This window comes from Lathyrus oleraceus, chromosome 6 (assembly GCF_024323335.1).
Source record: "Lathyrus oleraceus cultivar Zhongwan6 chromosome 6, CAAS_Psat_ZW6_1.0, whole genome shotgun sequence".
NCBI classification, from domain to species: Eukaryota; Viridiplantae; Streptophyta; class Magnoliopsida; order Fabales; family Fabaceae; genus Lathyrus; species Lathyrus oleraceus.
Window position 1 is genome coordinate 324,605,952 of NC_066584.1, and position 17,362 is coordinate 324,623,313.

Genomic DNA, 17,362 nt, shown 5'->3' on the forward strand with positions numbered 1-17,362 from the left:
GTGTCACACAATATTTCACGCCAAAAATATTTAGTCATGCTCTTATTTAATCAAAACAGCAATTTTGCATAATTTCGCAGCGGATATACAGTCAATTCAATCATATCAAACATGTAACACATTACATGTAAAATGGTTCATCACCAACAATAAAACATTCAAAATGTTCCCTCCCGATGTTACATCTATCAGAGCATGACCCACTACGAAGACTACACTAGACTCCAAGCATTAGTCTCTATGCAACTCATTTCTCGTTACCTGAAAAATAGGTGTAAGGGTGAGTTCCTCAATCAATATAATAAGCATTATAGAACAACATGTAATGCTAAGTAAATAACACATCAATTCACCCTAACCAGACTACGCATTCAGCAACGGCAACATCCGTCCAAACATCATATTCAACAATAATATATATCATATGTATAATCCTCAAACCATATTCAACACCAACAACACAACACAACGATTTACTCACTAATTCCTCACAATGGGAATTAGCTACAGCCCCACAGGCTATGCCATGCATTCATTATGCAATGAGACTCCATGAAATGCGGTACCGACTCTTCTCGAACATATAGTTCAAGCTCACCGATCCCTCCAGATACGGCTACTGAGCCCACTAGTCCCACTCATTGAGATCTAATGACTCACTCACTAATTCCTCACTATGGGAATTAGCTACAGCCCCAAAGGCTAGACTATGCACACTACTCATCTAGTATGCAAACATCAACAACAAATCCACAATGGTTCACTCACTAATTCCTCACTATGGGAATTAGCTACAGCCCCGAAGGCTATGCCATGCATGCTAATCATCTAGCAATGCAACATCAACAATAATTCAAGAATAAACATATGCTCACACTCTGAGCCATACAACAGTCCATTCACACATTCATGCATAATATATACATTCACAGCATCATGTACATCATTATACATCATCAATCCTTCATCACATAAACATGTCAGATTATGCCAAACAACAACCACAATATTTGTACATTTCAATATTGCATATACTGCTCAAAACAGCGGGAATTAATCCCTATTACACCATAGGCCAACATAGACCAACCCTCGGATAGGTACACAACATTTAAACAACAATTTTTCCATTCTGCTACAGCGTTAACCGGTTAACGCCCTGGGTTAACCGGTTAACGCAACACAACACGCCTCTTGTCTCAAAACTTAACAGTGTTAACCGGTTAACACCCTGGGTTAACCGGTTAACGCAGCGCAAACAGCAATATTCACAATTCACAACAGTGTTAACCGGTTAACACCCTGGGTTAACCGGTTAACGCAGACAAAACAGCATATTTTCACAATTCAACACCGTGTTAACCGGTTAACACCCTGGGTTAACCGGTTAACGCAAGACAGAAAGCTGTCCCTGCGCTAACACACAGCAGAAAGCAGAATTCTCCGCATTTTCCGCCGTTGGAGGACTTCCGGACCTCCGAATCCAATTCCGTAAAAAGCTATACGATCGGAAAATTACAACAGACTCCATTACCGATTTAATTTCAACTTCTAACACGGTTCATCCAACAAAATTTCAGCATTCGCAATTCCCAATTAGGGTCAAATTAACAGCTTATTACTACCCATCACATATTATCCCATAATACCCATTAATCGAGATAAACCCCCCTTACCTTAACAATCCGGCAGAATCTTTGAGCTTCAAGCTTTCGTTCTCCAACCTTTGCTCTTCAGCTCCTCTTCTCTGCCCTTTTTCCCTTTTCTCTCACGATGCTTCTCTGTTCTGTTTTCACGTGAAATGCTTTTCCAAATGAGAACTTTTCCTTATTCCAACATATATATACTTTCCAATAATAATAATCCAAAAATAATAATAATAAAATTTCCAATTATTTAATTAAATTAATAATTAAATTATTAACTCAATTCAAATAATTATTTTATTATTATCGGGGTGTTACATCAAACACCGAAGAGGAAGATGAGGTAGATAGTCACGACATTGATGGAGACCTGGCAAATGAGATAGCAATGCTGGGAAGACAGTTCAACAGACTAATGAAAAAGGTAGACGTCAGAGCTAAGGGCAGTGTCAAAAACATCACATCTAACATCAATAAATCCAACAGCCTTGGTAAGACCACAAAGTCTGAAGAGAAGTGCTATGAGTGTAATGGATATGGTCATATTAAAACTGAATGTGGGACCTACCTCAGGAAACAAAAGAGGAGCCTTATAGCCTCTTGGTCTGATGGAAGTGAAACTGAAGAAGCCACGAATCATGTGAATGCCTTGACAGGAAGATGGGGGTCTGAGGAAGAGTCAATGGATGATGAAAGATCCGTTGAAGAGCTGGACACTACCTATAAAGAGTTGTGCCACAGAAGGGCAGGAGTGTGCAGACAAGTTGAAAGACAGAAGCAAGTGATAGCTCAGCTGAAAAATGAGAAGAAAGAGTATATGGAAACCATCTCAAAATTGGAAACTGAGGTTGTATTCTTGAATTCCAAACTAGATGAGATGACTAAGTATGTAAAAATGCTTAACAATGGATCTGCCACCCTAGACAAGATTCTCCAGACTGGGCAAATAACTGGAAACAAATCTGGCATTGGATTCAAGGCTGAGTGCAGTTGCAAATCAAAATCCAAACCTAAGAGCAGCCATGGCAAAAGCAAACCTGAGATGTCACATCAGATGTCACAACAGCAGAAAGGGAATCATCAAAGATGGAAATGCCAATACTGTGGAAAATTTGGCCACCTGAAGCCCTTCTGTTATAAGCTATATGGCTATCCTGGTCCTCTTCAGTCTCAACACCAATCTAGGACCAAACATCACAAGACTGTCAGCAGAAAGCAATGGGCTCTTAAGACAAAGGTCACAAGTCTAATAGCCCACACTTCCCTCAGAGTCTCACCCAAAGAAGATTGGTATTTTGACAGTGGGTGCTCCAGACATATGACTGGGAACAAAAACCTGTTGACTGAACTTCATCCTCATGCCATGAGTTATGTTACATTTGGTGATGGTGCAAAAGGTGAAATCAAGGGAATGGGTAGGCTGGATTGCCCTGGAGTCCCTGACCTTGATGATGTTCTACTTGTTAAGGGATTAACTGCTAATCTTATAAGCATCAGTCAACTATGTGATCAAGGTCTTAATGTAAACTTCACAAAAACTGAATGTATGATTACTAACAAAGAAAATAAAGTAATCATGAAGGGAGTTAGGTCCAAAGACAACTGCTACATGTGGAGCTCTCAAGAAATTGGATACTCTTCAATGTGTACCTTGGCCAAAGAAGAAGAAGTAAAGATATGGCATCAAAGGTTGGGCCATCTGCACCTGAAAGGTGTGAAGAGAATCATATCAGTAGAAGCAGTTAGAGGGATTCCCAACTTAAAAATTGATGAGGGTAAAATCTGTGGAGAATGTCAGATTGGAAAACAAACAAGGATGTCACACCAGAAGCTCAGACATGACACAACTACCAAAGTCCTAGAACTACTTCATATGGACTTAATGGGACCCATGCAGGTAGAAAGCCTTGGTGGTAAGAAATATGCATATGTGGTGGTGGATGATTTCTCCAGATACACCTGGATCAATTTTATAAGAGAAAAATCTGATGTGTTTGAAGTCTTTAAGGAGCTGTGTCTGAAACTTCAAAGGGAAAAAGAAAGCCCTGTTATCAAAATTAGAAGTGATTATGGAAAGGAGTTTGAAAACAACAAATTTGCTGAATTTTGCTCTTCAGAAGGAATTCATCATGAGTTCTCATCTCCCATCACTCCCAGCAAAATGGTGTGGTGGAAAGAAAAAATAGGACTCTGCAAGAATCAGCCAGAGCTACGATTCATGCTAAGAAGTTACCCTATCATTTTTGGGCTGAAGCCATGAACACAGCCTGCTATGTCCACAACAGAGTGACATTAAAGAAAGGGACTCCCACAACTCTCTATGAAGTCTGGAAAGGAAGAAAACCTACAGTAAAATACTTCCATGTATTTGGTAGCAAATGCTATATCTTAGCTGACCGTGAGCAAAGAAGGAAGATGGATCCCAAAAGTGATGAAGGAATATTTTTGGGCTACTCAACAAACAGCAGAGCCTACAGGGTCTTCAATTCCAGAACTAATGTGTTGATGAAATCCATTAATGTAGTGGTTGATGATCAGCAAACTGATGTCACAGACGATGTCGAGACATCTCTGAATGATTTTCCAGCTGACTCCTCAGATAAGAATAAGGAGGAAGAACCACCACAAGCTGAACCTGAAGATGACAAAATCAACAAGGGACCCTCTATCAGAATTCAGAAGGATCATCCCAAAGACCTTATCATAGGAGACCCAGATAAAGGAGTCACTACTAGATCAAGAGAAATAATCTCACATGGCTGCTTTGTGTCAAAGATTGAACCTAGAAATATCAAGGAAGCCTTGACTGATGAGTTCTGGATCAATGCCATGCAAGAAGAACTAGGTCAATTCAAAAGGAATGAAGTATGGGAATTGGTTCCTAGACCTGAAGGAGTAAATGTCATAGGTACAAAGTGGGTATACAAGAATAAATCTGATGAACAGAGGGTTGTTACTAAAAACAAAGCTAGATTGGTAGCCCAAGGATATACTCAAGTTGAAGGAGTTGACTTTGATGAAACTTTTGCTCCTGTAGCTCGCCTTGAGTCCATTAGATTACTGCTTGGAGTGGCATGTATTCTGAAATTTAAACTGTTTCAGATGGATGTGAAAAGTGCCTTTCTAAATGGCTACCTAAATGAAGAAGTATATGTTGAACAACCTAAAGGCTTCACAGATCCAAACCTTCCTAAACATGTGTACAGATTGAAGAAAGCCCTCTATGGGTTAAAACAAGCTCCCAGGGCTTGGTATGAGAGGCTCACAGTGTTCCTCACTAACAATGGATACAGGAAATGAGGTATTGACAAAACTCTGTTTGTGAAGAATGAAGGAGGGAAGCTCATGGTGGCACAAATATATGTAGATGACATAGTATTTGGTGGAATGTCAGAACAGATGGTTGAACACTTTGTTAGACAAATGCAATCTGAGTTTGAAATGAGCCTTGTTGGAGAACTAACTTACTTTCTTGGGCTACAAGTCAAACAGATGGAAGACTCTATCTTTTTATCTCAAAGCAAGTATGCCAAGAACATTGTGAAGAAGTTTGGCATGGAGAATGCAAGCCATAAAAGAACTCCTGCTCCTACACATGTAAAAATCTCCAAAGATGAAAATGGTGTCAGTGTAGATCAAAGTCTATACAGAAGCATGATAGGAAGTCTGCTATATCTCACAGCAAGCAGACCTGACATTGCATTTTCCGTTGGTGTGTGTCCTAGATATCAAGCTGAACCAAAAGTCAGTCACATAAACCAAGTGAAGAGAATACTGAAATATGTCAATGGCACCAGTGACTATGGGATGTTATATACTCATGGATCTGGATCTATGTTGACTGGATACTGTGATGCAGACTGGGCTGGAAGTGCTGATGATAGGAAGAGCACATCAGGAGGATGCTTCTTCTTAGGGAACAATCTGATTTCATGGTTCAATAAGAAACAAAACTGTGTATCTCTATCCACTGCTGAAGCTGAGTACATAGCAGCGGGAAGTAGTTGTTCTCAACTGGTCTGGATGAAACAAATATTGTCTGAATATAATGTCACACAAGAAGTCATGACATTATACTGTGATAACCTGAGTGCTATAAATATCTCCAAGAATCCTATTCAGCACAGCAGGACAAAGCATATTGACATCAGGCATCACTTCATCAGAGAACTTGTGGAAGAGAAGATCATAACACTGAAGCATGTTCCTACAGAAGGGCAATTAGCTGACATATTCACAAAAGTTTTGGATGCCAATCAATTTGAATGTTTAAGAGGAAAATTGGGGATTTGTGTGTATGATAATTTATAGCAATCAAAGAGGTGTGTGGTTAGTTCTCACAAAAAGAGTATGAAGATTTGTGACGAATGGTATGGTGAAAGAGGTAAGGAGTGTAAAGATGCTATGAGATTTGTTCACCTTTGGTCAATTTTGACTAAAAAGGGGGAGAAGAGCTTGATATGGAAGTTGGATGTGGCTGATCAGAAGGACAACTATTATTGACTGGTGCACAGGTATTGATGTTGAAGCAAATGTCAGTATGACATTCTGGCTGGTACAGGTACTGGAGTTCAGTAGCTGTTATGGTTATGCACAGTTTTAGGGGGAGAAGAAGTACCCTTGTGCATGTGTGTATTACTAGTAGCCATAACTAGTAATTGTTTTGCTTCTACTGCTGATTAAACTACTGTTATGTGGTTTAACTGCTGATAGTTTACCTTGTGAACAAAAAGGACATATATATGTTTTAGCCAAAATTTGCCAAAGGGGGAGTTTGTTGATTCTAAGAGTTGGCATCAATTTTGATAAAACAAAGAGTGTTCACAAGATGTTATGTGTGATGTCTTAACATAAGATATCCTATGTACCTGCTGGAGTTGAAGAACATATGCAAGCAGGATTTTTTCAGAATGCCACATACATTGACAAGGCTTCTGATATTGGTTGTACCTGCTGGAGCTTATATGGAAGACATATGCTGCAAGATTGTTTCAGTTGACATACTCATTGTCATGGTAACTGATATGGCTGTACCTGCATTAAAAGGAAACTGGATTATGCAGGATTTTTCCAGATGTCAGACCCGATGTCATGACATCCTGTACACAGAACATTCAGTATGAATGTCTGGTGTTTTGTGATTGCACAATTGGTGGCAATCATTGGTTGATTGAAGATATGGCTAGCTGGCGCATTCTATCAGGGATATCAACCAGATTTGTTTATTTTCCAAGGAGATCTTTACAGCTGATATGAAAAGATTTGATTGGAAAATATATCTCGGGTTTTCAAGGTGTCCAATACTTCTATAAAAAGGGACTTAGAAAACCTGATTGTACACACAACCAAGACTGAACGAAATTTAGAGAGAGAGCTAGGGTTTGTGTCTGTAGGTCATTCAAGTCATCCATTGATGATTGAATTGGACTGATTTGTCTTCTTGATCAAAGCTTTGAAGCAAGATCAAGAGTGTGTCTTCTTGATTGAAACTGTGAAGTAAAATCAAGAATATTGTAATTGAAAAGTATTTTCTTTTCACAAGGGATTGTTGTTTAAAATCACGGGTGTGTGATTGTAAGGGAAGTGAGTGGGTTCTCATATCTAAGGGTGCTTAGGTAGAAATTGCACGGGTAGAGATTAGGTGAGAAAGACTATAACTTGGTGAAGTGTACGGATAGTCTTTGAACTAATTCTATTTTTAGTGGATTTCCTTCCTGGCTTGGTAGCCCCTAGACGTAGGTGAGTTGCACCGAACTGGGTTAACAATTGATTGTGTTATTTGCTTTACCATTCTGTTTCTGTTTATCCATTGTTTATAACTAGATATCAGTGTCGTGACATTACCTTCGACATCTTATATCTGATACCAGAATTTCATAATATATTCGTACTAACCCTAATAATCATTGTTATAAGTACCAGTAATACCAATGTTTCATACCTGACAAGCCATAAGTTGGTGAATGTGTTTGTTCTATCAATCTTCCTTCTAATGTCAGGCAAAATCTTATCATTAGAGACATTTTGAAACCTCATCCTATTGTTTGCCCATCTCTCCATAATGTAGGTTCTGATCTCTTCCAGCATAGTGACTAATGGTTTAGCCCTTGAGTCAAGAATAACACTATTAAAAGACTCCGACATGTTATTGAGAACAACATCACACTTGTTACTTGCCCTAAAATATGATCTACTCCAATATCTTGGTGGGGTCTTCATCACATAAAGATATGCATCCTGACTGATCAATTCCATTCCCCTCATTTATATTTCTCAAGCTTATGAGTATGTTGACTTTGCAACCCTCCATATAATTTCCTTCAACATCTTTCCAGGATACCTCTTCCTGAAATTGTTATACAAATGTATCACACCAAATCTTTGTTCAACATTAGGCAAAAGATCATCATTTGCAGGTAAGAGACCCTACAAAACATCATGCATAACAGAAAGCTATGAAGTTTACAAAACAGGAAAAATAATGTAATAATAAGAGGAAACAATCAAGTTTATATACCTTTTGTTGGTCTGAAATGAATGTGTATGAGAGACACTCATTTCTACCTCATAGGACATGAAAAACCCTAAATCTACAAAAAAAACTAAATATACAGAAATCCCTAAATCTACAGCAAATAATACTTACTTGTGATCAAAAATTCGTCTTCAATCCTTCACTTCACTTGATTTCGCCAGACTGTACGCCTTCAATCGCCTTAACCGCCTTCGTGTATCTTCAACTGCTTAAGATTCCTTCGTTTTGAACAACAACACAACGTTTCTGAAGCTATATTGAGTCACATAACCACACCAACACAACATTTCTGAAGCTATATTGAGTCACATAGCCACGCTAACACAACGTTTCAGAAGCTATATTGAGTCACATATCCACCTCATCAAGTAACATGCCACTTGACAACTATTTTTGACTTTGACTAACGTCCACTAACGGAAGGACAAATGTGATAATGTTTCAAAAGTTAAAGGACCAAAGTGACACGGAAAAAAATTTAGAGACCTAACTGAACCCAAAGATATAGTTAAGGGACCAAAAATGATATTTTGCCTAAAGATTAACACTATAATAAACTTGAAAAGACTCTAGCATCCACACTTGAAATACATGTACACAACAATCAAAAAGTTTGTATTCAGGTTGTAACAAGGTCATGGTAAGGGTAGGATAAATTCTATGGAGTACCAGGCTAAAATTTAAAGGGACAAATGAGAATTGAAGGAAACTATGTGTGTTGAACTAAACGATAAGTCTTTCACTTTTCAACAACTTCTCTACGACTATTTTCCTCTTCTCTTTGCTTTTTATTTTTCTCTTTTTTTAGAAGGAATACGATTTAACATGACTTTTATTCCTATTTGCCTTTCTTTCTTTATATATATATATTTTTTATTTTCTTTTTATATTTTTTTTTCTTTTCTGTCAACTTTTAAAATATCACAACTATATTAATTCAAATATATACAATTTCCTACAATTTTTAAGAAGAGTAGAGACTTAAAAAAAACAAGTCTTTAGAAGAAAGAAGCAAAATAGGATACGATTTTAGGACGGAGCGCGAGTTGCACGAAAAGATGGAGGATGAATCAGCAACCAATTCGCACGATTCCATTTGCCCAATCTGCCTCGGACCCTTAACTCAAGAATCGTATCTCGACCATTGTTTGCATAGATTTTGCTTCAATTGCATTCTCCGCTGGACCAATATCGTTTCCTCCAAGCACCAAACTCCACCTTCTTCCGTGAAATGCCCCCTTTGTAAGGTTCGCTTATTCCCCTCACTCTTCAACTCTTACAATTATTATACTCTTATTTACTATGCTGATTTTGTTATTCAGACAGATAATTTTTCTATCATTTATGGACTTGATGGAACTTCCTTTCAGCGCCATTATATAAATACCAATCTTCAAGATTGGTTTGTTGTCTCTCTCACTATGCCTCTTTTAATTAGTTTTTATTTTTTATTTTTTATATAAGTTTCAAAATTTAGTAGAATTCTCATTTTATATAATTTGTATGTGCAGTTTTGTGTTATCAAAAGCACACAGATATAGATTACAATGCTATTATACTCAACAAGGTCTTCTATAATCTATTCTACCACCTTTTATTCATCATTAAAGTTGTCTGTATCTGTAAGTGTATGTAATTTGATTAGTGTGGAATGTTTGTTATATTTATAATTCTAGGTTTCTTAGAAGACATATTCAATGTATCACTCTATTGGAAATCTCGTAAGTATAATCAGCCAAACAACTGGCTTCAAACTTGGTTAACAAGGGAAATTCAAGCACTTACCCAGGTTAGTTCATTTTCCAGATTAGTGCATTGTTTGTGCATTGCCTCTCATGTCACCACAGACAATGGAATCAACAAACCATCAATTTAGTCCATAAACTATCATCCAGCTCCATCAATTTAGTCCCTCCTATTACGATGTTAAGGACTAACTTGAAGGATTTTCATATATTGTAAGAACTAAATGACTAAATTCTTGCGTTGGTTGTGTGGTAAGGCTAGACATGATACGATTAGAAATGACAATATTAAAGAGAGTGTTGGGGTAGCACCTATAGTAGAAAAGATGGTAGAAAATAGACTTAGGTGGTTTGGGCATGCAGAGAGAAGAACCGTAGATTTTGTGGTAAGGAGAGAAGATCAGATGGAGAGGAGTCAAACAGTTAGAGGTAAAGGAAGACCTAGAAAAACTATAAGAGAAGTTATTAATAAAGATCTCGAGATTAACAATTTCGATTGACGCATGATCCTGGATAGAACATTTTGGCAAAAGTTGATTCATATAGCCGATCCCGTTTAGTGGGATAAGGCTTAACTGTTGTTGTAAAAGACTAAATTGACGGATTTCATTTAGTTTGTGAACTATTTATCATATTTTTATTGCTTAGGGTTTAAATTGGAGAGAATGATAGTTTAGGGACTAAATTGATGGTTTATTCCAGAGTAAATGATTCTCATCCTTACCAATGCGTTTCACCTACTAACTACATTATGTTGCATTTTCTTTAGCACTGCTATATGCAATGTGTTAATAAATTTCCTTATAGTTTTCTTTCATAACTTGTACGCTTAGGCCCTATTTGGATAAACAACATAATTAAGCACTTATGATGTATGTGTTTATGTATTAGCTTTTTCTATTTGTGTATAACAAAAGACACAATAAAGTCAATTTTTTCATATAAGACAGGTTGTTTTTATAGGCTAACATGGAGAGCCTATGAAAATAAGTTGAAAACAACTTATGAACATGTCATAAGCTATTTCTATTAGCTTTCCTAAACAATTTCATAAGTGCTCTTACCAATAATGCAATCTGAAATGGCTCTTATCTTGACTCATGTCTCCTTTTGCTTAATCTTTAGGAAGAGGATGTTGACATCATTGTGCACCATATCTCTGGTGTGGTAAAACCGTTATGGACAAGGTAAGTTTCTTCATGCATTTTAAGTTGATATAACATTATCTCATATGAGTATGACAAAGAGTGATGGTCTGGTTACTGTTGATTCTCTATCTTTCAGTAAAGAACAGAAGCTGCACACAAAAGAACCTGAAAAGAAACAGGAAGAGTTCATGATGTCGGTCTCTGAAGCAGCCAGGCCTTTTCTGGGAGCAAGAACAGACAGATTTGTGTATGAGATTCAACTATTTCTTGCTTCAGGATTGAATATTGAAGCTTATGATGCAGTTTACATACAACGATTAGGTTGGAGCTCACCTGGGGAAAACACTGAAGTTTCTCAAAATGAATTGATTGATCGCACTACTGTGATTCCATACCTCTACATATTTGACGATGACTCTGATGGAAATGAGTAGATACCTCTTCCTATTTTTATCCTCATTTGCTTGTTGTAATTCTTGAATAATGTGATTGCTCCTCAAATGGCACATATGTAAAATTTACACATATCAAAGAGCACTATTGTGAGTTCAACCTTTCTAGTTACAGTGCAAATCTTCATCCACGGGCATGAAGTTTTTTAACATATACTTTTAACGGGTATTACAATTATTATACTGACAGTTTTCATTAGCTAGATCTTATGTTGGAAGATTTAGTTTCCACCATGGAATATCAAAAGCCTGATTTTAGGCTTTTACCAACTTAGATTTTGGACTAATTTCAACTACACAAAGTTTGCTTAGAAGATGAGATTTATTTAAAGCTTTAAAAGCAGTATTTAAGTTTTATCTCTATGATGACCTTTTAAAAAATGTGGAAAATAAAATAAATGACATGGTTAAGTAAATATAGAGAAAACTAAGTGTTGGGAAAAATTTACACAGTGAGATTGAGTTAAAAAAACTGAATGAATTAAAGAATGATATGAAAAGAATAAAAAATGCAATATCTTTGTTGGATACAAAGAGAAGGACAAAAAACTTGGTAGGTGGTTGTGTCACACTTTTGGATAGGCCAATCAAAATTTGTTGTTTGGCTATCTTCAAAATAATCATACAAACAGTGAAACTGCTACTGACAAGAGAAGCTCCTTAATCAATCCTTGTAAGTTTTTTTCTGACTCACAAAACCAGTGAAGAGGTGCTGCTGTTATCATCCGTGGGTGGTTGTAAGTGTGTTACAGTAGCTTTGCAACAGACATGGAAACAGCCTCAGACTATGGAGCATTCATGGAGAAATTCATTTTGCCACCATCTTCTTCTTCCACTGATCTTCCTTTGAATTCACTCACCTTTGCAGTCAAAGACATGTAAGTAAACTATGTCACTTTCGTAAAATTCACAGTATGAAAACTTTCCTGCCTTCGAAGTGAACACATACTTAATTAACTCGCGTATTTGAATCCATATATCTTTAGATTGATTGATGTTTTTGTTTGCCTTTGTCAAACAGATTTGATGTGAAAGGGTATGTAGCTGGATTTGGGAATCCTGATTGGGCAAAGACTCATGAGGTTGCTACTTCTACTGCTCCAACAGTTTTGGCTCTCCTTAGTGCTGGTGCCACTTGTGTTGGTAAAACTGTCATGGATGAAATGGCTTACAGGTTTTGTTTTTTGTCAGTAAATATTTTCACCCATTCTAAAGATTGTCTATAGGAGTTTGTTTATTAGGTAAAATATGATTTGATTATTTGTAATTTTTGTTGTCGGGCATGTGCATATATTCAACATGTTACTTATGTTAGTTGTTTAACGAGGTACTCTATTTTGACAGTATAAACGGAGAAAATATACACTATGGAACACCTAGAAATCCTTGTGCAGAAGACCGAGTTCCCGGAGGATCTTCTAGTGGTTCTGCTGTTGCAGTTGGTGCAAAGCTTGTTGATTTCTCTTTGGGTCAGCCATTCTTCCATTGCATGAGCTATTTTGAGCACCACTTAGTTGATAATTAGAAGTACTGTTATGTTTTTCCTTTAAAGGTAGAATACTCTTCCATTTCATGAGATTAATAATCTAAACATTTTGTTAAAATTATAGGAACTGATACAGGAGGAAGTGTAAGGGTGCCGGCATCATATTGTGGGATTTTTGGTTTTCGTCCTTCTCATGGCGCTATCTCAAAATCGGGAGTTGTTCCTATGGCACAAAGTTTTGATACTGTAGGTAATAATCCACAATCTCGGTAGTTACATGGAGCATATCTAGTGATCTTGAAAATATAGCTTCAGAAAATGTTGAACCCTTATTCTCGAGATTGATTCTCTTATTCTCTTATTCACATCTAGGATGGTTTGCTAGGGATCCCAAGATTTTAAGCAGAGTTGGACATATACTTTTGCAATCTCCACAGGTCACACCTGTTAAACCTACTCAGGTTATCATCGCAGAGGATTGTTTTCAGCTTTCAAGTGTTCCTTACGAAGTGGTTCCACAGACTGTCATCAAAGCAGTACAGAAGTTATATGGCGGTAAATGTTTGATTTCAAGTCAGTATATTTATATGTTGTTTCAGCCAATTTTATTTAAACTGATAAATTTTGTCGATGTATCTATCTATCCACGGCTGCAGAGGATGTATTAAGGCGTGAAATCCTTGGTGAATATGTGAAGGCCAAAGTTCCGGGTTTGAAACATTTCATGAGTGAAGAAAACACAAATCAAGTATACAACATTCCATCACTGGCTGCACTTTCAAGCGCGATGCGATTACTTCAGAGGTATAACTCACTACACCATCCCTAATCTTCTAGATATTGCGGATATTTCAGTTAGTTAAATTTTGAATCCTTTCTTGTTTTACTATTTGTGACATAGGTATGAGTTTAAGAATAACCACAGTGAATGGATCAATGCAGTCAAACCTGATTTAGGCCCCGGAATTTCGGAACGTGTATCAGATGCTCTAGGCACAACAGAGAAAGATACTGATATCTGTCATTCTATAAAAAGGGAGTTGCGTGATGCCCTTACTTCTCTTCTTGGGGTATTCTTTTTCTCTCTCTCACACACACACACTTAGCATGCATAGTTTGTCTATAAGTCAGTTTTACAGTTTGTGTGAAAATTTCAGGATTTAGGTGTTCTCGTGATCCCGACGGTTCCAGGGCCTCCACCTAAACTACAAACAAATTCATCTGAATTAGAGATTTTCCGCGCAAGAGCTTTTAGCCTGCTGTCCATTGTTGGAGTTTCTGGATTTTGCCAGGTTGTTCTTTATGCGTGTTTGTGAAAAACTTAAGATTCTTGTTTCTTCTATATTTAAATATGATTTTCTTTTCTCAACACTTTTTGCAGGTAAGCATACCGCTAGGGATGTATAATGACCTTCCTATATCAGTTTCTCTTGTGGCCAGGAATGGTGCAGATGGATTCTTGCTTCACCTTGTAGAGAGTATTTATGATAACATAGAAAAATAGGAAACAAGCAGCATAGCTGAGAGCATAATTAAGTTACTTTTTTGTAACTGCAATGAAAGTCAGTGTAAGCAAATTTTTATATATTCAAATTGAAATAAAGAAGTTTATGGAAGTTTTAGAAAACTTTTGAAGAAGAGACACGTTTTAGTCTTTCATTTTCTGTGTATATACAGTAATAAAATAAAATTAACCAAACAAAATTTGTACTAATTTTATATGAATTTAAAATTTAGGTAAGTTTATTCTGTATAATTCTTTTTAGTCATATTTAATAAATAAATATTTAATTTAGTTCATAAATTATCACTATTTTATTAATTCATTTTGAAACCATTAAAATAAAATAATTTAGACAGTCACTAGTTTGACAATAATTTGACTCAATAAACTTTCCATTGGAGAGGACATTTCTCTATCATGTCTAGCAGTATCAAGAATTGTCACAAATTGTATAAAGAAACACCAGCTTTGATAGTAGGCTCTTATGGGACTTTACCTGCAGATTGAATCCAAACAAGGCCTTAACAAATCAAATAATTTAGAGATTTTTTAATGCATTTTATATATTTTTTAAACATCACATAAAAATTTAAAATTGTTCTTAATTTTTGGAGATGCATCTTTAATACATCTCATGCCGTACAATTCATTCTTTTTTGAACCACATTTTAATTCAATGACTTAAATTATTTCAAAAATATGTTTTTGAAATATATCTAAAAATGTATTTCTGAAACTAAAAAAATAAAAAAGAAGGAAAATGACAACATTTGCCATTACAAATATTATTGTTAAAATTAGAATTAAAAATTGGTAACACTCAATAAAAGATACAATTTGAATCTCATTAAGACACAATTTGAGGATAGTCGAAGTCATCCTAGAAAAAAAGGAAAATGACAAGCGTTTGCCATTACAAATATTACAAATATTATTGTTAAAATTAGAAATAGAAATTATTAACACTAAAAATAAAAACAAAAAAAAAATTGACTTAAACTTGCAATATATCTAATATAAATTAATTTTAAAAAAATACTAAAATAAATTAAAAGACTACTTAAAATTAGAACATAGTTATTGATGGAATCTCATTTTTTTTTTAGTTCCAGAAATATATTTTCAGAGACATTTTAAAAATATATTTCTAAAATAATTTAAATCATAAAATTGAGATGTATTTGAGGTTGCTAAAAAATGAATTAGTTATGTATGCATGGGTTGCATCCTGAGATATATCAACCGAAGATATTTTTATATTTCCGCATGGTATCCAAGAAATATATATGGTACATTAAAATTTTTAAAATAATTTCAAACTTTAAAGTAGAGTTGGATCAATGTGGATGTTTCATATCATATTTAAACAACACGTGTCCAAAAAGTTATTAAGCCCGTTATCTTATTATTTGAGCATGGATCCTAGAAAATAGTTTTTAAAGATTTTTTAATGCACCTTATAAGTTTCTTTGCCCACCATGCAAAAATACATAAATGTCTTCAGATTTCGAAGATGCATTTCCGGATACACTAAAATCTCAGTTAATGTTAAAATATTTCGAAGATGCATCTTTGAAATATTTTGGAGGTTAAATCGCGTCAGATCCTTCATTTCTGACCATTTCTCATTTTACTCAAACTCGACTTCAAACTCTCTCAACTTTTTTCTCTACGCCAAGTCAAAACTCAATCAAAAAGGCTCAAGGGAATTTTAATCAACATCTCTAACATCAGAAACAACATCAGAACATCAATCTCTTGTAAATTTTTTGAGTTTTTGATAAATTTTTGAGTTTTTGTGTAAATGAGTAAAAATCGATGATTAAGATTAGAAATGAATAAAAATAGTATTTAAGATAGTTTAAACATAGTGTATTAGATGTTTGTTGGCTAAAAAGGATGATAAAAACATGTTTTTTTGGATTGCATGAGGTACTGTAGAAATTCCAAAGATGCATCTCCGAAATTTTCAATGTTTTAGTTTTCCAGATTTCGGAGATGCATCTCTAAAATTTTCTTAATGTTTTTTTTTAATTTTCTTACTTGTGGCATTGTTTGCTTGCATTAATTCTCTTCTTTACTTTAGCTTACAGGCATAATGGTTGATAGACACGATAAACTGAGGCACAAGAGGGTTGCTTATCATGCATCAGTGCGGCAGAAGAAGAGTCAGCAGACTCCAAAGACTCCTGGTCCCTCTAGTCATGCAGAGTCATCTACTTCTGAGTCTCATGCTTCTCATTATGCCACTTCATCTTCTTCTTCTTCTTTCCGTAGGAGACGAGATTCACCATCTGGCGCATCACTCCCTCCATCTTCCCGCAGACGCTAGGTTTTCCCCTATTTAGACGCCTGAGATAGCGAATTCACCAGTGCCACCTCCTACTTTAGATGCTTTTGAGTCTGTGTCACCTTTTACTATTGATATTGTTGATCCAGTGCCACCTTCAAAGAATGAGATTGTTACGAATGATGAGCTAGAGGCATTTGGAGGAAACTCTATTGATTTCTCATTACTGCCTCTGTACGTAGACCATACTTCCAGGCATATTTGGGACGAAGAGGTAGCTTACTTGAAGTCATTGTTTTTTATTTACGTTAATTTTAATTGACAAATTTCTGACATTGATTATTCAGGAGTGTGATCCGCAGAAGTATATTAACCACGGACGGAAGATTGCTGCCTTGCCTCAGTCGAATGGGGATTGATTTTAGGAATTTTTGTCCTTATCTGACCTGAAGGACTTGTGCATGACCGATTATGGTACAGTCAACCACGAGATGCTTAATGCATTAATGGAGAGATGACACTCGAAGACCTCATCATTTCATATCTCATTTGGTGA

The 17,362-nt window shown here is 35.9% G+C and overlaps 3 protein-coding genes across 4 annotated transcripts; 2 read left to right on the forward strand and 1 right to left on the reverse strand.

Annotated features, from left to right (window-relative positions):
• Positions 1-1,271: 1,271 nt before the first annotated feature.
• Positions 1,272-8,061, reverse strand: LOC127091091 (uncharacterized). Its single transcript, XM_051029629.1, has 2 exons — positions 7,588-8,061; positions 1,272-1,786 (listed from the first exon to the last, which is right to left on the reverse strand). The coding sequence occupies exons 1-2, from the start codon at positions 7,908-7,910 to the stop codon at positions 1,705-1,707; spliced, it is 405 nt and encodes a 134-aa protein (XP_050885586.1). The 5' UTR covers positions 7,911-8,061; the 3' UTR covers positions 1,272-1,704.
• Positions 8,062-9,151: 1,090 nt separating this feature from the next.
• On the forward strand, positions 9,152-11,626 carry LOC127091089 (uncharacterized). Of its 2 annotated transcripts, none has more exons than XM_051029627.1 (6): positions 9,152-9,428; positions 9,504-9,583; positions 9,693-9,748; positions 9,858-9,970; positions 11,052-11,113; positions 11,211-11,626. In XM_051029627.1, the coding sequence occupies exons 1-6, from the start codon at positions 9,240-9,242 to the stop codon at positions 11,506-11,508; spliced, it is 798 nt and encodes a 265-aa protein (XP_050885584.1). In that variant the 5' UTR covers positions 9,152-9,239; the 3' UTR covers positions 11,509-11,626. The 2 variants fall into 2 exon arrangements, with proteins under 2 accessions (XP_050885584.1, XP_050885585.1); XM_051029628.1 differs by having other exon boundaries at positions 9,161-9,423; positions 9,508-9,583.
• A 438-nt stretch (positions 11,627-12,064) lies between these two features.
• LOC127091088 (amidase 1) lies at positions 12,065-14,650 on the forward strand. Its single transcript, XM_051029626.1, has 9 exons — positions 12,065-12,404; positions 12,548-12,700; positions 12,871-12,995; positions 13,137-13,262; positions 13,385-13,567; positions 13,669-13,816; positions 13,914-14,082; positions 14,170-14,304; positions 14,394-14,650. The coding sequence occupies exons 1-9, from the start codon at positions 12,295-12,297 to the stop codon at positions 14,514-14,516; spliced, it is 1,272 nt and encodes a 423-aa protein (XP_050885583.1). The 5' UTR covers positions 12,065-12,294; the 3' UTR covers positions 14,517-14,650.
• Positions 14,651-17,362: the final 2,712 nt, after the last annotated feature.

What these genes read in the sequence shown, in the direction of transcription:
- LOC127091091 (XM_051029629.1), bottom strand. Translation starts at nt 7,910, where the DNA reads ATGAGGGGAATGGAATTGATCAGTCAGGATGCATATCTTTATGTGATG. An exon ending in ACCAACTTATGGCTTGTCAG is followed by an intron (nt 1,787 to 7,587) that starts GTATGAAACATT and finishes ACGTGAAAACAG; the next exon opens with AACAGAGAAGCATCGTGAGA.
- LOC127091088 (XM_051029626.1), top strand. Translation starts at nt 12,295, where the DNA reads ATGGAAACAGCCTCAGACTATGGAGCATTCATGGAGAAATTCATTTTG. An exon ending in ACCTTTGCAGTCAAAGACAT is followed by an intron (nt 12,405 to 12,547) that starts GTAAGTAAACTA and finishes TTTGTCAAACAG; the next exon opens with ATTTGATGTGAAAGGGTATG. An exon ending in CCCTTACTTCTCTTCTTGGG is followed by an intron (nt 14,083 to 14,169) that starts GTATTCTTTTTC and finishes TGAAAATTTCAG; the next exon opens with GATTTAGGTGTTCTCGTGAT.
- LOC127091089 (XM_051029627.1), top strand. Translation starts at nt 9,240, where the DNA reads ATGGAGGATGAATCAGCAACCAATTCGCACGATTCCATTTGCCCAATC. An exon ending in TGAAATGCCCCCTTTGTAAG is followed by an intron (nt 9,429 to 9,503) that starts GTTCGCTTATTC and finishes TTTGTTATTCAG; the next exon opens with ACAGATAATTTTTCTATCAT. An exon ending in AATACCAATCTTCAAGATTG is followed by an intron (nt 9,584 to 9,692) that starts GTTTGTTGTCTC and finishes TTGTATGTGCAG; the next exon opens with TTTTGTGTTATCAAAAGCAC.